The sequence below is a fragment of the Poecilia latipinna genome, unplaced genomic scaffold, assembly GCF_001443285.1.
Source record: "Poecilia latipinna isolate Pla-1442-1.1 unplaced genomic scaffold, P_latipinna-1.0 Scaffold540, whole genome shotgun sequence".
In the NCBI taxonomy this organism is placed as follows: domain Eukaryota; kingdom Metazoa; phylum Chordata; class Actinopteri; order Cyprinodontiformes; family Poeciliidae; genus Poecilia; species Poecilia latipinna.
Genome location: NW_015113156.1, coordinates 192,760 through 216,671, shown reverse-complemented (window position 1 = coordinate 216,671; position 23,912 = coordinate 192,760). Strand labels below are relative to the sequence as shown.

The 23,912-nt window shown below is 41.1% G+C and overlaps 1 protein-coding gene across 2 annotated transcripts in view; it reads left to right on the top strand.

Moving 5' to 3' along the window:
- The window catches only part of myo10l3 (myosin X, like 3), a 79,385-nt gene that overhangs the window by 48,038 nt on the left and 7,435 nt on the right, over positions 1 to 23,912 (top strand). Inside the window, exons 16-35 of one of the 2 annotated variants that reach the window (XM_015041165.1) lie at positions 347 to 415; positions 2,798 to 2,880; positions 2,986 to 3,094; positions 5,232 to 5,312; positions 6,652 to 6,776; positions 7,389 to 7,503; positions 10,448 to 10,554; positions 14,404 to 14,793; positions 14,873 to 14,903; positions 14,999 to 15,826; positions 17,982 to 18,105; positions 18,263 to 18,506; positions 19,255 to 19,350; positions 19,538 to 19,631; positions 19,934 to 19,989; positions 21,103 to 21,245; positions 21,366 to 21,560; positions 21,673 to 21,830; positions 23,110 to 23,233; positions 23,533 to 23,830. In XM_015041165.1, coding sequence (XP_014896651.1) covers positions 347 to 415; positions 2,798 to 2,880; positions 2,986 to 3,094; positions 5,232 to 5,312; positions 6,652 to 6,776; positions 7,389 to 7,503; positions 10,448 to 10,554; positions 14,404 to 14,793; positions 14,873 to 14,903; positions 14,999 to 15,826; positions 17,982 to 18,105; positions 18,263 to 18,506; positions 19,255 to 19,350; positions 19,538 to 19,631; positions 19,934 to 19,989; positions 21,103 to 21,245; positions 21,366 to 21,560; positions 21,673 to 21,830; positions 23,110 to 23,233; positions 23,533 to 23,830 — 3,470 coding nt within the window. Of the gene's footprint in view, positions 1 to 346; positions 416 to 2,797; positions 2,881 to 2,985; positions 3,095 to 5,231; positions 5,313 to 6,651; positions 6,777 to 7,388; positions 7,504 to 10,447; positions 10,555 to 14,403; positions 14,794 to 14,872; positions 14,904 to 14,995; positions 15,827 to 17,981; positions 18,106 to 18,262; positions 18,507 to 19,254; positions 19,351 to 19,537; positions 19,632 to 19,933; positions 19,990 to 21,102; positions 21,246 to 21,365; positions 21,561 to 21,672; positions 21,831 to 23,109; positions 23,234 to 23,532; positions 23,831 to 23,912 lie in introns of both variants that reach the window. The other variant, XM_015041164.1, reaches the window with a different exon arrangement.

Genomic DNA, 23,912 nt, shown 5'->3' with positions numbered 1-23,912 from the left:
ATTATGTTCATATGACCAGCACTTTAAATCAGCCCATATTTAACCACTGCAAACTTAAGAAATTCAAAACCTAAAAATATGAACAAACTTTGTATATGACAACAAAACTGACATTTGAGAAATCAAGCTATGATGGAAAGGATTTCACTGTAAAACATTATTTAAAAAAATAGTTAATAGAAAACACAGTGGCACAGTTGTGTTGGCTGCATCCCTCAGGGTCATTAAAAATGTCTGCTGAACTCTTGGAGAACCCAGAGTTCTGTCTCTCCTAATCAGCTCGTTAGACAGACACGGACTTAATGCCTAAGATGAAATCTGAGGTCTTCCTGTCTTTTCTTCCCAGACAAACCCGTACTATGTGAAGCCCAGAGTGACTGACCACCAGTTTGGCATCAAGCACTATGCAGGAGAGGTGATTAACGACTCTTGCACCAACACACAAAGACGCACGTCACTGTCTTTTTCTTTGTGGACTCAACATTTAGTGGAAGTGAGGTAATTGCTGGATGAACAGAGCGGGTTTCTTTGCCAAAATCTTCTCCAGGATGTCAGTGTCTCACTCCTCCTGCGCTGTCTTTTTTTTTTTTTTCTTCTCTTTTCCCTGATTCAGGATAAAAACTTTCACCGTCATCATCTTCTTCCTCGGCTGGCATTAAAACAGGCAATGCGCCTGGTGAAAGTGAAGAAAGGAGGAGTAGGAGGAGAATGATCAGGAACAAAAGGGAGCAAATGCAGAGATTAGATAGGATTGTGCTTTTTTAAAGACTGGTTTTATGATTCCTGCCTCAGACAGCATCTCTTCAGTGTAAAACGATCAGAAGCCAGGCATGGAATAGGCTTAGTTGTGACCCGGTTCAGATACAAAAGGCCAGACCAGGCTGTTGTTTCCGGTGTTTTTTTTATCAAGACCCAGGCAAAAATGTAAACATGTTTTATTGGGATGTTATATGATATCCCCCACCATTAATTTGGATTATCGTAAGAAAAATTACACATGGAGCGTTTGGTGTACATCTGAATTCAAGCAACTTAATTCTGATGGCCTTAAATACCATCCATATAAACCAATTAGCTGTAAAAATGACCTTATTTCTAAAAAGTCATGTCAATGGAGGAGCATTTCCACATTTTATGCACCAAATTTATCAAATGATGACTATTTACTATAACTCCACATATCTGACTTTTATGGCAAAAAATAAAGAAGAAAAGCATTCAAAGAAAACAATAAGATGCCTTGTTTTCAGTTGACCTCTACTGCAGCGGCTCAACAAACATATGTATGAAGGTGCTCTGGTCAGATAAGATCAGAGCACCTTCATTGCCCAACATGCAAAACATTTTGTTTGCCAGATCACTAACACCTGCACATCACCCAGAACAGATCATCCACAACACGAAACTGTAAGTTTGCTTTTGCTCAGCAGCGTCAGATGATTAGAATTGATGCAGAGATGAATAGAAAAAGGCAAATAGGCAAACCTGAAAGGAAACATATTAGATATTTCAAGAGACTAATGTTTAGGTTGACCTTTCACCAGGACAGCAATGCTTTAAACATGCAGCCAAAGCAACAAAGTAGGATGGTTAGATGAAAACATTAAATGTGGTAAAATGGTCCAGTCAAAGTCCAACCATGAACTTCTTTTAAGGGATGCTCTCCTTGCAATTCCGCTGATCTTTTTTTTTGCAGAATGAGTAAAAGTTGCAGTTTCTCTATATGCAAAACTGGTGGAGACATACACCAGTTGACACTCAAGTATAATTTTTATCATTCTTGTTGAGTAAAAAAAAAAAAAAAAATCCTATAAAATATTTTAAAGTTTGTGGTTGCAATGTGGCAGAATTTGAAAAAGTACAAGCCGTGTTAATGCTTTAGTAAAACACCAAAACTGCATCTTTGAAAATACATTTCTGCAAATAGGCATGTAGATGTATTTTTGAAAAGGATCCGGTAGTGACTGCAGCCATCGTTGTTTCACTGAATTGTGCTTTTCTTTGAGTGAACTGGTTTTATAGTAAAATTCTGACTTTGTGCCAAAGAACATATTGGAACCGACACAAAACATAAATCTATTAGTGTTTTCCTTTTAAACACCAGTGTATATTAAATAAATTAGTGCTTCTGTGATTTATGTGTACATGTTTCATCATGCTTGACTCTGCTAGACCCTCCAGGCTTGCAAATGCGCTTCCCTCCCCCCGCCCCAAAGAAAACTAACATGAAGAGAAATGAGGCATGTATTATATGCAAATAACCCACATTTTTTGCATATAATATGAGACTTGCACCTTTATTTTTAGCAAACAAACAGAGTATCTAGAGAGCTCGTACCAAGTGTGTTGGTGTGGAGAAAGGCGAGTGTAGGAACGTCTTGATGAACGCTAAAATGACTCAAACCTCAACGAGTTGCACAGCACTCCATTAGGCCTTGAGGTGATTCACTGTAAAATACTCAAACCATTTGTTCTGAATGCTAGACTGAGGTCACATGTGAGTCCTCTTCTAAGAAAACAGATGTATTTTATGCATGTTTATGACGACAGTAGAAAAACTCTAACCTCTCAGTGTTTTTAGTTATTGGTCAGAAAAGGTGATTCTACATGAAAGCAGTTATCATCACAAGCTGAGAGTTGCCCCGAACATTATGCAAACTCTGCGCAAGCTCCCCTCCACATTGTGATGCCAAGTAGTTTTATTATCATAGGTTTAAAAGCTTTATGGGTTGTTGTTTTTTTAAGCTGCTTCTGTCACTATTCCTACCATCTGTTTTTTTGTTGTTTCATTGTGTAGGTGCTGTATGATGTGCGGGGAATCTTGGAGAAGAACAGAGACACCTTCAGAGATGACATTTTGTTCATCCTCAAAGACAGCCGGTGAGCACATGTCCTCTTTTGTATCCTGTACACTGGCACACCAATACAATCAGCTGGCATGAACGAGTTTCTTTGACCGCCGGTCTTCTTCTGCTGCGTCTTCAGGCTCGACTTCATCTACGACCTCTTTGAACGCGTCGGCAGCAGAAGTGGAGACGAGACTCTGAAGATGGGGACAGCCCGTCGGAAACCCACCGTCAGCTCTCAGTTCAGGGTGAGACGGCTAGACAAGGTGGTATTATCTCAGCACATTGACAAGAAACATGTTGTAATGACGTACCGAGGATTTGGGTGGTTCCTGGGACTAATTCATGTTCATTTTTGACTGGACCCAATCAGAGATCTGCTGAACAGAAACAAAACTTAAATTATCATTTTGGACCCAGAGAGGAAGGACCCAGAATCAGCACACAGCTTTGGTAATTACAGCTAAAAACTAGTGATCAGGTCCGAAATCCACATGCAGTGATGGACTCAGACCCGAAGCTTCAGAATCACACAAAAACGGTTACAAAGTCAGTCTTCTATATCCTACTTGAAGAACATTTTTGATATTAAAGGACTATTGTCGCAGCAAAATCTAGAGAACTGTTGTTATTGAATCAACTTTCCAAACCACTATGGTCTTCTGGTTTTGTTCTGGTCTGCTCTGAAGCAAAAATGGAAAAACTGCATTCAGCTTCAATGCACCACAAATCTGGAACAAACTTCCAGAAAACTGCAAAACAGCCGAATTTAAGGCTTAAAATCCACATGTTTAGAGTGGCCTTTGGTGTGCAGTCACTGGAAAACTGATCAACATATATTTGATGTGTATTTGCTTGATTATTTTTGATGATGGCATTTGACGAAATGCCATAATCAAAAATGACAAAATGCAATGTTTATTGCTTGTTTCATCACTGATGACTGCATGATGTTTTTATGAGGTAAAGCACTTTGAACTGCCTTGTCGCTGAAATGTGCAATACAAATAAACTCGACTTGACTTGACCAGAACACCCTAACCACAACAATCTTTGTTGTGGAAGTTGTTGCTGAGTTAAAAAAAACTCAAAGTTACTTCCACTGGGGTGTTTAAACACAAAGTCATAGCATGCCAAAATAAGAAATTAAAAACAAAGTTGTAAATACTATGTGAGCATTTCAGTTTATTCTGGCTGCTGCATTTCACTCAACAACCATTCCATACTTCTGTAGTTTTTGTTTTTTTTTACTTTTGAATGATTCATTTTTCAAAAATATGTTCCCATTTTGGCAATGTTCCTTTGAAATTACTTTTTCAGATGTTGCCGTGTATAGTTCATTCGGCAAAAGGAGAAGATTATCCTTTCAAAAAAGCTTTTTGTAAAACTTAGTTGATGGATATGAAAAAGGAGGCGAATGCTGTTTCACAATATAGGCTAGAAAACATGTTTTTAATCCTGTAATGTAGGACTTTTACAGAAAAATTTAACTTAGTTCAAATTTTTCCTGGCATGTCAAGACATGAAATGGGCCAGAAATCTCTGAGGGTCACATCTCTTCTTTAGTATTGTACAATAAGGAGAAGTAAAACACACAGAGGGGGGAGGAGAAGGGTATCTGTTTAGTATCAACCGAGGATGATGGATGATGAATTGGAGGGAAAACTGGAGCTGCGAGCTGTTGATGCGTGGAGGAGGGGATGCTGCAGAGGACTCCGTTTGAACACGTCCTAACTACAGCGAGCAAGCGAGGATTTGGCAGGTCGCCCTGACATACAGGTCCAAAAATCCAAGGGATTAGGTTTGACGGCTGGGCAGAGAGGGGCCAACCAGTAGCCAGTCACACTCAGCTGCTGGAGACCCAGTTTCTGCCGTGCTGAGAAAAGTCTGGGTGGTTCAAGGCTCCGCGGAGTGTGTATTTGTCCATGTGTCTCACATAAAAAAGTAAATTTAGGTATACATAAGTGAAATAAAAATGCTTTTATCTCTTTTATTTGTTGCATATACTTAGATTTCGATGTCCTTCATATTAAAATAGCAGGAACAAGGAAACAGGTTGGAGGAAACAGAGATGCAAAAGACCGAGGCTTCGAGGGACACATATTTACTGGTTTTCAAGAAGCTGTCAGTGCTTCTTTTAAAACTGACTCGCATGAAGGCAGTACAGTCAAGATTTTACTGTACTTTTAATTTGAATTAATTGGTAAAACAGTTGAATAATTCCCAGGTGATTTGTAACTAAAATTGTGTGTAGAATGTAGAAAAAGGAGAAAAATGTCAACTTTATCCTGAGTTGTTTTTTTTTTTTTTTTTTTGACCTCAAAGTACAAGTTATATTAGAAAAAATGTTTTGTTCTTTACTGTCTTTGCGCTGATGTCTTTCAGGACTCTCTCCATTCCCTGATGGCCACCTTGAGTGCCTCTAATCCTTTTTTTGTACGCTGCATCAAACCAAACATGGACAAGGTAAGTCATGCAAATTTCATTGGACAGGAAAAAAAAAAAAAAGTTTGAATCTCTGCCAGGTCTCGTCAAGGTCGCATGTGAAGTTAAACCTCCTTGGTGCTATTCATAGCTCCCCCTGCACCCAGAGCTCATATTTGTGCTTCATCCTCTGTGCTCTGACGGCTCCAACCACAAATAAGATTTTTTCACTCAAAAGTTACTGTTTAGCTGTAGATATTCGCTACTAACATACGACTTCTTCTTTGGTGCAAAAACACACTTCTCCCACTGTATCTTTTTATCCAGAAGTCAGAGGTGACTTCTGTAGTTGATGTTCTGCTGATTGGCCTGCATATCTTTCTTCTCTTCCTGTTTCGTCTCGTCCTTTTTTTCAGTGCCCACCTCTCTGCTCTCTGACACACACCTCCTTCTCATTGTCCCTGCCTCGGGTTGCCTTATCTTGCTCTGGGTGGTCAAGATGAAGCAGGCAGTTAATTTGTTAATCCTGCCCTGTGACAGAATGACAAGCATGCAAATTTATGTAGACCCACAAATGGAAGGTGCGCGTTTGTGTGATTTACATGCCAGGAAGAAGAAAAAAAAAAAAAAAAGTCGTCGCATCGGCTCGTTTTTCATGCTTTCAAATCAACGTGACGTTCTTCTTTCAGCTCCCTCAATCCTCTGCAGAGAAGTTAAGAAATCAAAGGGCCACAACGAGGAACTAATGATGCAAATTTCCACGCTGACAAGCGTCAGTCTGTAATTAAACTGACATGTAGAAGAATTGCTGTGATCCTGTGTGGGCCCTCTGTGTGACAAATGGCCTTCATGTGGACCCAAGTGATCTGCCGGCCTCCAAAGAGAGGCGGCAGATATGGCAGATCCTCGGCGATAAGCATGCCTGAGGATTATTGGTAACAACGCTGTTGAGGATTCCAGGAAGAAAAAAAAAGGCCCCCCAGGCTGCCAAGGTCTTGCCTAACAGAGCTCAAGTTTCCCATCTGACGGTGTTTGTGTTTCCTTTCAGTAACCCGACTGTTAATGTTAAATGATAGAGCTCTCTGTGGTCATTTACTTTCTAGTTCAAGTTAAGCTTGACTCGCCAGAGAGGTTGTTTGAGTGGGTGTTGCCTGCAGTGTTTGGCTGTGTCATAACTTTCTTTAGCTGCACTCAGAGATGAAGGTTATATTTAAAAGATGACATGTCTGCATGCTTAAACACCAGCTGTGCATTTGCTTTGCACCACGTTTTCTATTAAAATGACATCCTAAAACAGAGTTACTGCTGCTTCCATCACTGGACATGAATTAGAAAAAAAGAAAAAAAAAAGTCGTTCTTCTTGCTTGTTTGTCTCTGGCAGAAGGCTAATCGGTTCGACCCGGATGTCGTGTTGAACCAGCTGCGATATTCTGGGATGCTGGAAACTGTAAAGATTCGAAAGGCTGGATTCCCCGTCCGCAGAACTTTTAAAGACTTTTTCAGCAGGTAGGAAAACCAGAAGTAAGCCCTACTCAGACTGTGCAGCTGTATTTACTTTATTATAGAAATGAAACAAATAACACAAATGTAAATGTATAAGATTTGCTAAAAACTTTGGCTGCTTTAACCGCAACCCCCCTTTTTTTTGTTGTTAAAAAAACTTGTCAGGTGGGTTTGAGATAAAACAGTATTTGTACTATATGCCAGCTGAAGAATCTGTGATGATGTTGGCCTGTTGCTGACAGAAAGTCCTTTTACTGAGGCTAAATTATATTTATGCTTTCAAATACAATTTAGACACCATAGTATAAAAATTTATCTAGCTATCAAAGTCAGAATAATTATTTTTGCTTTATGCTTAGGATAAGGCTGTAATTTAATTGGGATCTTAAATGTAAGGCATCTTTTTTATTAGAAAGAATGACTTCTGTTTAACCCTAGAAAATTTCCATCAAATTTTGTTTAAAATGTATCTAATTTTTTACTACACTGGGTCACTTTGTCATTATTTTTACTTACTTTGACCTCATGGCGTAGTCATACCATTCAAAAAGGAGATAGATTTTATTTTAAAATACAGGCAGACAGAAATATTTTCATGTTTTTGTGTTTTCACAGGTACAAAATGATCCACAAAAACAAAACCGCCTCGGCGGAAGAGAAGTCTTGCTGTTTGGAAGTACTCACCCTTCATGATAACACCAAGAAAGAGTGGCAGCTGGGAAAGACAAAGGTGCAGCTCACATACACACACTTATAAAAACATGCCTGGACTTGTTGGTGTTTTCCTCATTTTTTTTGTCAGTTTGAAGTGACTTGTCGTAGATTCATGCCCTGGGCACTTCGAGTAGCCACGAACAACACCGCAGTTCAATGTTTCAAATTATTTTCTCTTTTGCCAAGAAAGAAAATATCAACTTTCTAGGTTTTTGGTTTCTCAAATATGGATGGGAAAGTTTAACCAGATAGGCTCAGGGAGACATTAAAAAGTCAGTTTATGTTTTTCTTTAAGACCACAGAAGGCCACAAAATACTATTCGGTTAGCAACTCACTTGACAAACACCTTGTTAGAGAGCTTTTTTATACACCGAGTGCATAAACAAGCCACGTTTTGCCAAAAAAAGAAAAAATGAAGAATGTTTGAGAAAATCTGCAAACCTTTGAGACCAAGCTGAGCCTTCTGTCACCCCTAAACTGTTAATGGCCACCACAGTCTCTTTGACTCATGTCCCAAAGATTTGTCTGAGTCTTGTTGACAACTTCCTCCTCCTGAAAGGAAAATCCTCAGTCGGTAACTGTAACTCAGACAAGGACTTACTGTAATCACGAGACAATCCTGTAGGAGCTGCGGTGTTTTCCCCTCGACACACTCACCGAGCTGTGCATTAAACAAGCAACTGCCCGTGTGAGTAACATCGAGGCAGACTTACAGTCACGGCATGCTTCGTGCCCTTGTTTTTGAAGAGTTTCAATAGCTCTGCATTGCAGTCTGAAGCTCACTCGACTCTTTATTTCAAAGAAAGATCGACTTTAACTAACTCGTTTCAGTCTGGCTGCGCAAAGCCAAGAGAAGCTATGAAGAAAACAGCTTTTATGGAGTTCTTTTGAAATCAGCTAAACCCGCATCTGACCCCTGGTTCCTTCCTGCCCTCAGTTGTGGTTCCTGCGTGGCTGAGACTTTTCAGATTTGCAGTTTCCCTTTTGGACACTTTTCTTGTAATATCCCATTTGGCTAGCACGCCGTGAACAGTGTCAGCCTGCACACATGGCAGGTCAAAACGCATGGTGAGATATGAAAAATGATGCGGGCCATATGTACGGGTCGCTTTGAATGCATAACTGGTGCATGACAGCGAATGTGCAAATGCCAGTGTAAATTAAATGTCCCACACACTCACCCAGACGAGGTGGATGAACCCTCAGCTAGCATTGCCTCGCTAAGGTATTACTCTTTCCAAACACAACCTTCAGTGTGTTTTATTAGGATGTATTGTCATAAACCAGGGGTCTGCAACCTTTGGCTCCAGAGCCGCAATTGGCTCTCTGGACCGTCCAAGATGACTCTTAATAACTTTGGCTAAAAGTTATAAAGAACCAGGCAGCTGTGGTTTCTAAATTTAAATATAACAAACTCAGGTTTTTCTTTAACAGGTCTTGTGACATTTCTGGCTCTAATTATGTTTTATTTGACAGGCCTGAGAGTAAAAAAATGGGTCTTCAGGTTGTAAAGGTTGCAGAGCCTTGTCATAGACTAACACCAAGCAGTACATAACTGTAAACTGGACAACTAATACTTCACAGAAACACATGATAAGTCGGATTGAGCTAAATAATAGTTAATCCTGGAAGAAACCTGTGAGAGGCTGCAAAAGCCTTGAAACTGGGGCGGAGCTTCACCTTCGAGTCGGGGAATGATAGGTACAGTCAGACCTACTGCAGAAGGGTTAGTAATTTTAACTACAAGACATTTTTTCTGAGGAAAAGGCTTAAAACTACGTATATCTTCCTTACATTTTATGTCTCATTGCGATACATTGAAGTTTTTTGTTGTGAAATATGTGAAAGAGCTCAATACTTTTGCAAGTCACTGTATGAGACAACATTGCTCAGTTCATGAGCGAGTGTTTCTGGTGACAGTGTGTTATTCCTGGTTTCTGGGTAATGTTGTGTGGGTTGTGGGAACGAGGCTCAGGTTCTACGTTTCCTTCTGGTGGAACCAGCTGTGTGTAATTATGTACGCACTGATTGTGTCCAGGGGGAAGCTGTGTGCCCTGAATTAGGAGACCAGGGTTGATATTTGCTGGCTCGCGCATGTGTTTGAGAGCCATTTGTTTTACAGACGGGGGAAGGATGTGGACGAAGGGGAAGCTTCCTCCTCTCACAGACTTTCACAGAGTTTGGGCAGAGCTGCAGCTGTGAGATCCTTTGATAAGTGGAACATCTGGGAAACAAAACACACAAACACTTGAATGTCTCCACCCGCGAACGGAAACTCTTCTTCTGGGGAATAAAGTGGCCACATAAGCTCTGTTTTAGCTCAGACAAAAGTTACAGGGTTTCTAGTCTCTTACAACAAAAGTGAAAATGTTGGGGGGGGGGAAAAAAAAAGTTTCCAGGAGTGAGGGAAGGGTTAACTCAAACTCTTTCTCCTTCCCTCATGAGACCAAGAAGAGGTGTGGCTTTCTATCTGGACAGCAGCCACCATCCCTCCCCCCTCATATCCCTTCATCCCTCCCTCTCCCCGCCTCTTCCCTCCCCCGTTGTCTGTGCCTTTCTGCCTGCATACGTCAGTCTAGCTACCAAGGCAGCGGTAGCAGCAGAAGAGGAAAGCTCAGGAAGGACGCCCCGAACACAATGAGGCTCTGCAGCAGCAGAAACGCTGCAGTCAGTCAGTCAGTTTTCCTGCCTGTTCTGCTCTGCAGTCAGGAAAACCAGCTTGCATGGTAGCTACAGCTGCACCACAGCTTCCTCCTGCAGTGACCAACAGAAAACAGGGGCCCTTCACATCTCTGTGGGGCCCCGTCCCTTTCTCTCTTCTTATTTTTTATTTATTTATTTTTTTAATATTTACAAGCTTACCAAGCGTAGGAACTAACCCATCCTCTTTGTCATCCCTCCCGCCCCGTCCCGCCTCTCTGTCATCCCCACGTCGGCCGTGGCGCTGCTCGTCCTGCAGGTGTTCTTGAAGGAGGCGCTGGAGCAGAGGCTGGAGAAGGAGAGGGAAGAGGTGCGGCGCAGGGCTGGCATGGTGATCCGCGCCCACATCCTCAGCTATGTGGCAAGGTGAGTGATTGGACGGACGGAGGGTTGGGGGGAGGGGGGGGTTGAATTGCTGAGTGGCAGCGGCAGTTGTCAGTGTTTGTTTTGTGGTGGAGGTATGCAGCTTATGTGTTAGTGTGCGAGTGTGTGTGTACACACATGGGGGAGGTGGAGGGTGGATTAGGTGCTTTCATGCATGGCTTTGGCAGAGTTATCTCTTCCCTGTATGTACATGCGTGCTATGTGGACTTGCTGAGCAGTACATGGCCCAGTTAGTGGACAGCCAGTCATTGTTGCAGAACATCTGGGGGGTTTTTTTCTCTCAAGAGCCTTCATTTGGGATCTTTTAAGTTACAATTAAATTATAAAGTTAGAGGGAATGAAGCTGTAAGAGCCTGGTGACGTAACATGGTTGTTGGTGTTCTTTATTCTATTAGCATAAACCACAGATAACCACTTAATTTTACATAATGGAGTACACAATGTTTAGCTTTACTGTCCCAGGGAGCAAAAAGAGATAAACTGATTTGACGTGCTTCTTATTTAGAATAATCACATAATCATACTTGCTAAACTGCAGGAGCTAAGCGTTTTGTTGATGATAAAAAATTTTTAAAAAGTTGTTGCCTATAAACATTGCCCTGCGAAAGTATTCATAACACTGCAACTCATCCTGATCACAACATACAGAGTGTCCTGGCATGGTGGTGGCAACATCATGCTGTGGGGCTGCTTTGGTTCACAGAGGCCGGTCAGACTTGATAGGAAGATGGAAATCCCGAAGTAAACCTGATAGAGGCTGGAAAAGGCTTGGGACAGTCAGCAGAACAATTAAAAATATGGAGCAACATCTGCAGTGGAACGGCTTAATTCTTGCTGTGCTAGAGTGACCCAGTCAAAGTCCAGACTCAACTCCAAACGAGAATCTGGGAGAAGAAATGAAAATACACTCTTGGTCTCCATTCAACTTTGTTGAGCTATTTGTCAAAGAATGGATAAAAGGGCCAAAACTTCTGCATAAATGCTCAAGTCACATCACAATAACCATCTATCCAATATGTGTTTGGATGAAATATTTGGTACCCTGTAATATTTCTAGTTCCAGTTATGAAAAGTCTGCATGTGAATGAAATATTTGGCTTGTTGGATGGACTTTCTATGATCTTGTTCACCACGATAGATGTGTTTTTCAGTGGGAGTATGATGATTAATATCAGCTTAGTAATATTCAACAATAGTATCACAATTATATGTTTTCTTCATTTTGTGCAGCCCTGGAGTTTGGGAATTTAATTTAATTTAATTTATTTGGTTAAGATGGTGCACATTAAACAACATCACCATAATTTATGGCAGAATCACCATTCAGGAATTAGCACAGTAGCTAAATTACATCCTCTGTTCAAGACAAATAAGGGAAAAAAAATCCTCACCACATACATACAGTTATATTAAAAAAAGTTTTTAAAAAAATTGAGTTACATACATCAACAAAAGAAAACATTTACACAACTAGCTAATAGACAAACAGTATAAAGACAAGCATAACCAGTGGAACACATTATGAATGGATACATAACTGGCTTGCTTTCAACTGATGCTTGGGTTTCTTTTTAAAAGTTATGCACCCATTTATGTAGTTTTCTCTGGTAAAAATGGGTGTGACTGACAACCTGACCTACTTTCTGATTTATTATCTGATCACTTTGGACAAAGAAGTACTATAACCTAACACTATACAGCAATGTGAATTTATTCACCCGCTAGTATGCATGCACTATACAGAAGTGACATGTATATTTCATATACTTAATGTATCATGAAACGCTTTTTGCACTTTTTGTATACCCAGAGAACTTTCATTTTTCAGTATGTTAACCTCCATGGTGAAAGAGGAAAAGTGTGATGACAGCTTAAATGCTGTAAAACCTCTTAATTCTTCAAGGAACTCTCGGATTTCTTTAGCTCACATCATCGTATTTACAAATTCCTCTAGTCTTTAGAATTTTATAATGGATTTCAAAGTGGTGAAAATCAAAGGGAAGCTGAAATGTTTCTCGAGCAGAAACTGAAAAGAATCTGACCAAAACTTGACTAATTGCATAGCCCGCCTCTCTTCTATTCTCAATGCCTGTTAAACATCTGCACATGCAGACGCCCCCCAGGCATTTAATCTAACTGTACTCCACCTGCATGCAGACATATATAAGGTTACATGCAGTACTGCGAAAAGCTCTGCTGGGAGAGTATAATGGGGCTGATGACAGCATTCAGGTTATGGGTTTCCTTCCCCTCTGATTCGTTCTTACCGAAGCCAGAGCCTCGGGAAGTTCCCTAAAGGCACAAGTACAGGCTTTGTGTTATTACACGTAACATTATATCAGTACAGAGGCCATCCTGACACCAGAGGAAGCACACGCTGTGATGAATGTGGACGACAGGTCAGACCGGGGGGTCACAGAGTCGGAGCAGAGTTTCGTGTGTGGTCCCCAGAAAGTTATGTGCTGTTTGGACGTGTCCATGTTTATATGCATCTAATGCATGTGCTGTGTGTGGGTGTTGGGGCTGAGTCACAATGCTAAACACAACGGCCCACAGAGGATTGGCATAGCCGTACAGGCCTTTTTCTTTCCAGGGTGTTTATTTAAACAGAGAAGCAGAAATAAAGATGCACCAGTCAGAATTGTGTGTGTTTTTGTACAGCTTTGACCTGCCGAAACAGATTTTTTTTTTTTTATCCTAAAAGCTGTTCCTTTTAAAACAGGAAGTTTCAAAAACAGCCTTTAAGCTATTTATACACTAGCCATCCTTCTGTGTGTGGTCGTTAATTAGTTGTAATAGGAGCGGAGGCGACGTCATGCACATGTAAGTGCCGTTGCTGTAAAAACGGGAAACAAAATTATTAGCATCTTTAGCACGTTATGATAGCATTTAGTTTTACTTGGAGGTTTGAGCTCCTTGAACAAAGACTTCAGACTTGACTTAGACATGTGGTCCGGGAATTGAGTTATTAACGACGTCATTGTCAAGACAAACTAAAAAAGCCTTTTTTTGACACATTCAGTAGATTTATATTTCAAATCAGATAAATGTCACACTTTATGATGTTCCAGAAAAATACAAATCAGCACAGTTTATGTACATGCTTCAAAAAGTAAACAAAAAAAAAAGGTGCATGCTTATGCATAAAATTAAGGGCGAATGGTATCATAATTGAACACTGCTTACATAAATAATTAGCAGACTAGTTGAGAAAGTGTTTGCTTAGGTCGATAGAGACTTGAGACTTGATGAGCACTTGTCTCCTTGAAACCTGACTTGGACTTGTCCGTCAGATGTGACTTAGCTTAACTCTGACATTTTCAAAAGGCTGCCAGTGCTTTCAAGTCCAGGGTGTTTCAAAGCAGGCAAAGACTGAAATCTTGTCAAACTTAAACAGAGTTACTTTCAGGTACTCCGTCCAGCATTTGTGTTTGCTGAAAGTATTGCTCTTTTGTAGATAAACAGAATAACAGAAATGTATTAATTCAATTCAAAAATGCTAAATCAAATGTTGTTTTAACTCATATTATCCAAGGTTCTTCAAGAAGTTGAAATGAAATATCTCCATAGAACTTGTGTATTTCTTATAATGTCATCGTTAGACCCATTAAAAATACATAACATGGAGGTTTTTTTTATCAGTAACAACTTCCACACTGAAGACTGTGAAAGTTGACCACTGATTCTGTTCAAAAACCAATTTCTTGGTAAATATGAAACAAAGATGTTTGAGGTCAACATCAACTCTTTTTGACTTCTTTATATATATATATATATATATATATATATATATATATATATATATATATATATATATATATTTGTTTATAGGAAACAATACAAGAGGGTCCTGTACAGCGTCGTTACCATCCAGAAGAACTACCGTGCTCACTTTTGGAGACGCGCCTTCCTGCGCCTGCGCTTGGCTGCCGTCGTCCTGCAGAAACACCGCAGGGGACAACTCGCTCGGTCCGTCTGCCACAAACTTAGGGAGGAAAAGCGGAGGCGGGAGGAAGAGGAGAAGAAAAGGAGGGAAGAGGAAGAGGAGAGGAGGCGTTTAGAGGAGGAGAGGGAAAGGATGGAGGAGGAGAGACGCAAAGAAGAGGAGAGACTTAAGGAGGAAGAGGAGAGCAAAAGGAGGGCAGAGGAGGAGGAGGAGCAGAGACTGATGAAGGAGAAAGAAGAACAGCAGAAATTGGCAGCTAAAGGGGATACAACAAGGTAGAATGTAGTTTTTGTGTTTGTTGTGTAACTTTCTTTACTTTATACTCTAATTATAAAATCAATATTCTATCTGTAGGAACTCCCTTGTGAATGGTGCTTGCCCTAAGGTAACTCAATTTCATCTTCCGCTTCTAAAATAATAACTCAAACATGATGTGTGAACAGATGGTTGAATTTTCTGAACCGTTCTGGTCAACAGCAGGATCTCACCCAGACTCCGTCCTACAACCACACCTCTGAGGAGGAGAGCCGCCAGATGGAGGAGATCCTGCGTCTCGAGCGGGAGATCGAGCGTCTGCAGAAGCAGCAGGAGGATGGCGTGTCGCTCCTCGGGGACGTTTCTCGCGAGGAGCTGCGTCAGATGAGGGACGCTGAGATCTACAGGCTGGAGAAGGAGGCGTCTCGCGTGGCAACGGAGTTCCTGGAGCTGCTGGACTTCGGAGGGCTAGAGCCATCGCTCTCGAGCGAGGAAAATCTCCACGAAGTGAACGAATCGGCAGCTCCTTTGGCCGAGGAGGAAGTGGACGAGGGTTTCCCCGCGGAGGACGAATGTGTTCCTTTGCCAGACTTTCCTCCCCCAGCTGCGGTTCCTCTTGATACAGACGTGTTTCAGAGTATTCCTCCTCCTCCCCCTGCCTTTGCAGAAGGAGTCACGGTGTCCTCATCCTCAGGTCCTCACTCTGGACCAGAAAAACTCCCCCCTGCCACCTCTAATGGACTTAATCATACCCCCATTGTTACAGACTCCCAAACCCGTCCCCCTCCTCCTTCTCCTCTTATAGTGACTAATGGAGAAAGGCAGCCATGCCAGACAACTACCAGGACTTTGGATTTTGTGCCTTTGAATGATGTGCCATCGCAGTCAAACCTGCCAGACGCAGAGTCAGACTATGATCAGGAGGAGTTTGAGGAGGCCCATGGGAGCTCAGGTGCTAGCATCAACGACGGCCATATCACAGACGAGGAGGTGCTACGAGAATCCTCCTGCACACAAAACAGCCTGGATTCTTTCAGAGGCAGCTCAGACTCCGTAAGTTCAGCTTCTGCTGAATATTTATCTATCAAAACTTTCTTGCCTCATTGAAACCCCACACCTCTGTGTATTTAATTTTATGTGATAGACCAACAACCAGGAGTAGGATTGTTGTCCATCTGAAAGTTGAACCTCTGCCTCAGTCTTTTGTAGCCTCTCAACTAGGACTGGACAATAAATCAGTAACAATATATATAGTGATAGGCAGGTGATCAATATCAATAAATGACATGTTCTTTATAATGCTGAATAATTTCACTAAACTCTGATCCAACATTCTGGTGGATGTAGACAGAGGAAAGGCTTAAGCTACTCTAACAGCCAGCTACAACGTATAAACTAATTCCCTCACTCTTTGGTTACCTATAGCAACAACCTGTTGAGTAGCATGCGGCTACCTAGCAACAAGCTGTTGAGTAACTTGTACAGCAGCAGTTTCAGGTTTGTCCACTGTGCCTCATAACTGCTTAAAAATAATAAAACAAAAACAGTAAAACAGTGGCATGGAGTGGAAGAAGAAAACGAGTACAACAGCTTGAGGGGAAATGGTGGATAAAATGGTCACTTTGATAGCTTGGCCGTATTTTAGGTATTTAAAGCAAAAAAAAAAAAAAACTAATCAATAATTATCGGTATCGACTGATATGAAACCCTTATATTGTGATACATTTTATTAAATCGCCCAGCGACACTCTGAATAGGTTTGCTCTGTCTTTCACTCCATCCATCCTCCCATCAACTTTCACCAGCTTCATAATTCTGGCACTACCAGGTGGCCTTCTGGGAATGCTGTGTTCAGGGCGATATGCAGTGTAGGTTCCCCCCCGCCCCCCCATGTAGGCTAAAAGTTTCAGCTCTGGTTTCCTCAGACGAGGCAACCTCGTTCTTCATGTTTGCTGTGTTTCCTCCATGACTTGTGGCAAACTTTAAACAGGACTTCTTATGGTTGTCTTCCTCCCTCACCTGAAGGCTAGATTTGTGCTGTGTGCAACTAAAAGTTGTCCTAGCATGAAATCCTCCCACCTCAACCATGGAAGCTCCTTCGGACTGACCATCAGCCTATTGGATGCTTCTCTTCGCCTGACATTTTTTGGACATGTGTCATGTGGTCTCCATTTTGAGATGTGTTTTTGATCAGGGTTATGTGAGCTGTTCAAAGGTTGGGATATTAGGTAATAATCAAACCCTGCTTTTAGCTTCTTTACAGCTTTAGCTCTGATGTGCCTGATGTGGTTTTGTTCTCTAATGTTCAACAAACCTCTGAGGCCTTCACAGAACAGCTGAATTTATACCGAGTTCAAGTTGCACACATGTGAGCTCAGTTTCCTTATTAGGTGACAATTAATTGGCTGCACTGGATGTTATTTGGTAGCATGAGAGAAGAAAATGTTTTAAACAGTTTTACTGTACATTGCGCTGGTCTAACTTAAAATCAGAATAAAGTACATAAAAGTGTGAAGGTGTGACGTGGCAGAATGTGTTCAAGAGATTTGAGAACTTTTGCGAGTCACTATATTATAAGCCAAATCACTGAAAGTAACATCTGAAGCAAGTACACATAAACTACTCGAAATATGCATTATTAAAGTTGAAACCTAAACGAGAGCTCACTGAGGTTGCTCTCACATGCACTGAAACACCAAGAATGTCCAGTGTTTATTATTTTGCTTTAACATATGACTTCTCCACACATGATCCTTTGCTGTGTTGCCTGCTGCTGTTACCACAAGGCCCAGCTCACATGGAAACAACAATGAAGCTGACTAGAAATCGTTTGTTTTGGCTCCGCAGATGTGGCTGCATTTGAGCCTAAATGCAAGATACCGCTGGCTTAGCAGAGCCTTCAGTCTGAACTTTGTGGCATCAGCAGAATGTCAGAGGAAAAGAAAAATGTTGTATGTGTTGGCATGCAGAAACGTGCATCTGTGTTGGTGTGAAGGGACGGCTTTTACAGATTTCTGCAAGCGAGTTCAGACAGAATGTCAGAAGTGAAATTACAGAATAGTGCAGATCTAAATGAAGCGGTTGTTAATTATACTTGCAGCTCAAGGATTTTTTTTTTTTTTGTACCTTATGCATGTTGAGCAAAGCGTTGCTGTGTATTTCACATCCACCCAGAGTGAAGCAACATCACGGTGCTGCTGTGTTTCAGTTCATTGACAGTGACGAGGAGAATGACGGCTACGTGGACACAGATGAGGAGATTTCCAATGGAAGAGTGAGTTTGCTGAATGGCACTGGGCCTCCATATTTCCATGGCTACCTCTACATGAAGGGTGAGTACCGAGCCACTGCCCATGAGGCATGCAAACGATTAACGCACAGCTTAAATATGTCGACCTTGGGTCTTTCAGACTGGTTAGTCACCGGAAGCAGCAGCGTTTTAAGTGAAATATCTCATCACATTTTAAAATGATCCAATAAACATCTCAGGTGGACTCATGATCCCATGGCGTCGCCGCTGGTGTGTGCTCAAAGACGAGACCTTCATGTGGTTCCGGGCCAAACAGGATTCCCTCAAATCTGGCTGGCTTTACAAAAAAGGCGGAGGGATGTCCACTTTGTCTCGGCGCAACTGGAAGATGCGATGGTTTGTCCTGCGCGAGGCAAAACTCATGTACTTTGAGAACGACAGCGAAGAGAAGCTGAAAGGGACCATAGACATCCGTGCAGCCAAGTAAGAAACCTTGAATAAATGTCATACAGTGTCAAGTATTTTAAAGTTGTTGTTTTTTTCCATCTTGTCATGATATAACCAATTATATTTAATTTTTCAAGTGGAAAGAAGATGATAAACGGGCCTCAAAATAGCTTACAAGTCCGGAAAGTGCGTTGTGCTTTTACATTCAGACCCCCTAATATCCTAATACCTCTAGATAAAGTCAAGTGCATCAAATTTCCTTCAGAAAACACCCTTGTAGGAAACAATCTGTAAAAATTACAACTGTCGTTATTTTTTTTTTTTTTTTTAATTCTGCCCTCGAGTTGCAGTAAACTACAGGCCATCTCAGTAGAAACAGTAAACATGTGGGAGGAGGTGCCTCAATCAGATAAGATGAAAACTGAACTTTTTTGGACTAAAAGCCCAAAAATCTAACCCTGCACATGACCCTGAACACACCATGACGGCCATGGAATTAAAATGCGTTGGCAGCAGCGTCATTCTGTCGGGATGTCACTCTGTAAAGCATTAACTAAAGAATGCTGAATTCAAACACAGATTTTTATTTATTTTGAAACTTATTTGACCATCGTTGCTTGCTGCTTTAAGTTGGTTTGTTGCATAAAACCCAAATTTAATTCACTGAAGTTTCTGGCCGCAGCAGGACAAATGTTAAAAGGTTTAAAGGGTATAAACTATTTTTGCAAGGCACTGCAGTGATCATTTTATCATTGTCAAAAATAACTCTGCGTGTCTTTTAAAGGGAGATTGTGGACAACCACGAGAAGGAAAATGCTCTGAACATTGTCACTGAGGAGAGGACTTATCAGATTTATGCCGAGTCCCCCGAAGATGCCAGGTAAATTAAATTCCCATTATCTCTGTTCGTCTTGCTTTCTGCCAAGTGCTGCTTTTTTAAATTGTCTTAACCTACAAGTATAGAAATTAAGTTCCCCCTTGTGGTTGCCCGATGGAAGTTCACGGTTTAATTTGCAATTACGTGTTTGCTGACTTTGTGCTTTCTGAACTCCCTCTGACCCACTCAGTGGTTGGTTCAATGTGCTGAGTCGGGTCCACAGCGCCAGCCCGGAGCAGCTCCTGGAGATGCACCACGAACAGGCCAACCCAAAGAATGCTGTGGTGAGTGCCTCGGCTCCAGCCTCAGTTATTTTTTTATTTTTTTTTATTGTACAGTGAGACGTGAATAAACATGTAATTGATTCCGCTAAAGTATGAAGGTCCAGTCCAGTTTTGAGGTTAGATTATAACTTTGGTTTTACTTGAAGAATTTGAAACTGAAGCTCTCTGATCTGTAGCAAGGTTAATTTATCTGACCTACAGCTTCTCTCTTGCATCCTTTAGGAGGAGTCGATGTCTACAGAAAATACTTTGCATTTAAAAGGCAAAGCTTTTCATTCACACCACCATTTTTTTCTTTGTAGGGTACACTAGATGTGGGTTTGATTGATTCTGTTTGTGCATCAGACAACCCAGACAGGTGAGTTTCTAAATGTTATTTCACCTAATAGGATCTTTCAACATCTTTAATTTCTTTATGAGTTGCTTCTATGTAATCAGACTGTCTTTAAACATTTAATTTGGCCTTGATCAGCAGTTTTGCTTTGGCTTTTGACTGCTCTCTCTCCCTTTTTTATCGTGTTCTGGTATCTCTCTATGATTGCATTGTGGTTGGTTGACCCATTGCAAATGCAGAATGTAAACAAAGAGAAGGCAAAGGAACAATTATAGCGGATAAACAGTCTCCGAAAGCAAGGCTGTCATGATCTGGACTGTTTTTTTTACAGATGCAATTCCTTTAAGGAAAGTCATTTGCCAAGGAGTCATTAAAATCATTGTCACTTTTGTGCAGTCTCCATAACATTTTAATTGATGTGATTTTGTCCCTTTTTCCACTCAATTTCCAATTTTGTTTACAAGTCTGCAACAATTACCCATTTTATTGACAGAACAAATATTTTATTGAAGTGAGTGTTACTGCACTAAAAGTTTAATTTTCTGATAGTTCCCCTAACTAAGGAAAATGTATCTGAATTCAGACAAATAGGGAGCTGAAACCGATACAGTGACATTATTGTCAAGAGTGTCTTGCTGGGAATAATCCAGACAGATCAACAAACCAGCATTTATGACACAGTTTTCCAAAAAATATGCTCAAAACAGGTTTGTGATCTTTAGAAAAACTGGCCATTTAAAATGCGGTTGCATTATTTACTGGGGTTCCGACACTACGTCAGTCTGAATAGACCAACAACAGACATCACAATCTTTGTTTGGTCTGGCACCCTAAGACCAATCATTTGAAAATGCCTTGATCTAAAACAAAACAAAATGCCTAAAAGCAAGACATTTTTATGCCAGAATAATTTATAGGTAACACATTTTCTCCCAGTAAATTCACGGCAACTTGATAAAAAGCCAAAATCCCCCAGAAAGTGTAAAAAGCTCTTTTATGAGACCAATTTCAAATATCTGAAAGTCTGGCTGCTTGGAAGGAGAATATGTAGATCTGAGGTGTGGTTTAACACTTTTTGCAAAGTCTTTTTTTTTTTTTTTAAGAAAAATCTTCAAAGTGATTATTTTCTCTCTCTAGACCAAACTCCTTTGTGATCATCACGGCCAACAGAGTGATCCACTGCAACACAGACACGCCTGAGGAGATGCACCACTGGATTGGTCTGCTGCAAAAATCTAAGGGAGATACAAAAGTCGATGGGCAGGAGTTCCTAGTCAGAGGTCAGCCTGGATCTGGATTCATATACATGTGTAGTGATAGATTTTCATTCAGAAGATTAAACTTCAGTAATCAATATTCTAAGTAGCAATCCATGGCAACATGTCGGTTTTAATTCTCAGGCTGGCTGCATAAAGAAATGAAGTCAGGAGCAAAGAGTACCTCTCTGAAGCTGAAGAAGCGCTGGTTTGTTCTCACCACAAACTCCCTTGACTACTACAAGTCATCAGAGCGCAACGCAACTAAGCTGGGAACACTGGTCTTGAACAGCCTCTGTTCTGTGGTGCAACCGGATGAGAAAGTCTTCAAGGACTCTGGTAGGTTTAACATCAGTTAGGGCCGTCGTTTCTGATCTTTTTTTTTTTTTTGTTGCATATATTGACCTCACTCCCGCATATATCCCATGTCTCTTTTCTCCACTCCTCCCAGGTTACTGGAATATCATTGTTTATGGGCGTAAACACTCTTACCGACTTTATACTAAAATGCTGAACGAAGCCATGCGGTGGGCAAACGCCATACAGGGAGTGATAGACAACAAAGTTCCCATCGAAACACCGACTCAGCAACTCATCAGGGACATCAAGGTGATGAACCTCTTAGTTTGACTTTTTGTTGTGATTCACTGATAACTGATGACTTGAGGAATTGATGATTTATCTCAGGACTGACCACTCCAAATATTTCAGTAAAATGACAAACATTCTTTCTAGCTTAGCAAACCTTTGGCAGGGACACACACGGTTGTGAAGTGAGGTACTTGAGCTGTGTGCTGTGCTGTTCGTGTGGTTTTGCTTTTCCAGAACAACACCCCTTTCTCCCTACCATTCATCCAGACTTTGTGACATTAAACTCTGTAATAATTCTTTCAGTTCTATCGTAGCATACATTTCTTTGTATTAGGCCTAATTTACACAAGATTGAGACCATATTTTCAATACTTAAGATTACTTTGAGCTTGGAAGGTCTCCATAGGTTCTTGGTGAAGTCTTCTTGTTCTTATTACGACTGCAGTTCACTCTCCTTTCTGTGTAGTAGCATTTGGGTTGTTTTGAGCATGCACAAATCTTCCATGCACAGGTTGTATTAATTTATAATGGGAGTAGCAGCATCTCAGGGTAGTGTGTGTGTGTGTGTGTGTGTGCATGCGTGTGTGATGTAGTGGCAGCAATTATCTGGTGTGGATTAATTATCAGAAAATTTAAAGCAGGCCTCACTCCAGGGCTACAACCTCATCACACCCACACTGGACTGGAGGTACTCCAAGAAAATTAATGTAACTCTCTTGGCACCGTGGCTGCTATTTACTGCAGTGTGTAATGTCTTCAGCAGCAAATGCTGCTGTACACTTGTATATCATAGAAATTGGTGTGCACTGGCCTCGTCCAGTGCACATATATTCAAACTGTCCAGACTTGGCTGTGCTGCTTGCTGGGAGACTGAATACAGTGTTTTCGTGGTGGCTTCAAATGAAAAACATAATTGTCATGCTTTTTTTTTTTTTTTTCACGCTGCCTTCCAGACAGCACGGTGGTTAAAATTATTGCATAATCCCCAGCAAGACTGAAACATGAGTGCAGAAAACTGTAAAAGAAATAGGTCAATTTATCAGATAGTAGAAGTGTTGAGAAACATCCTCATTCAGATGTGATCCCTCAGCTGTGCCATTGAGGTAGGATGAGTAGCACAAGGAATTTATTTGGCAAATGCTAAGAACATAGTAGCCTTATGAAATGCAATTTTTTATTCATTCCAGCCATGTTTGAGAAATCCTGAAGACTTTAAATCTTAATTTGGTGAGAAGCATTCTTTGTGAGTCAGTTAATGAAGGCATGAAATAACAAATTTGTGATTTTGCTGTTACAGGAGAGCAGTTTAAATGTGGAGGCTGTGGAGCAGACGTACTGGAGGAACCCCATCCTGAGATATACCCAGCATCCTTTGCACTCCCCCCTTCTACCTCTACCTTATGGAGATGTCAGCGTCCACTGTGAGTGTTCATTCACACAGTTTTCAAAGCTGTTGATTGTTTTTATTATTATTATTTGTATTGGCCAATAGTGCATTCAAAAAAACCTTTTTAAGAACATTCTTGAGGTCATCCAAAGATTTGTGTCAGCTATAAGATGATCCTCCTGATGTAATAATTTTGATGCCATACGTTTTCTTTCTGCATTCTGTCTTACTAACTATTTTTTATGGCTTAGTTTGAAGTATTCAATGAGTGTGATTGAAAGAAAAATAATTTTCTCTGGCTAAGCAAACCGTTCTCCCCTCTGCGTCTTTTAGTGCAAAAGGAAAAAGGTTACACCAGCCTGCAGGACGAAGCCGTGAAGATTTTTAACTCGCTGCAGGAGATGGAGGCCGTGTCAGACCCGGTGCCAATCATTCAGGGAATCCTGCAAACCTGTCAAGACTTGAGGCCGTTACGAGATGAGGTTTACTGTCAGCTGATCAAACAGACCAATCACGTCCCGCACCCCAACAGTCCTGCCAACCGAGCCCACTGGCATCTCCTGACCTGCATGAGCTGCACCTTCCTGCCCAGCCGAGGAATCCTGCGCTACCTCAAGTTTCACCTGAAAAGGTGAAGCTCTGCTTGGACTAAAGCGATGAAAAGTTTGAGCTCTGTTCTGAATGTTTTTTTTTTTTTTTTTTTTTTTTTTTTT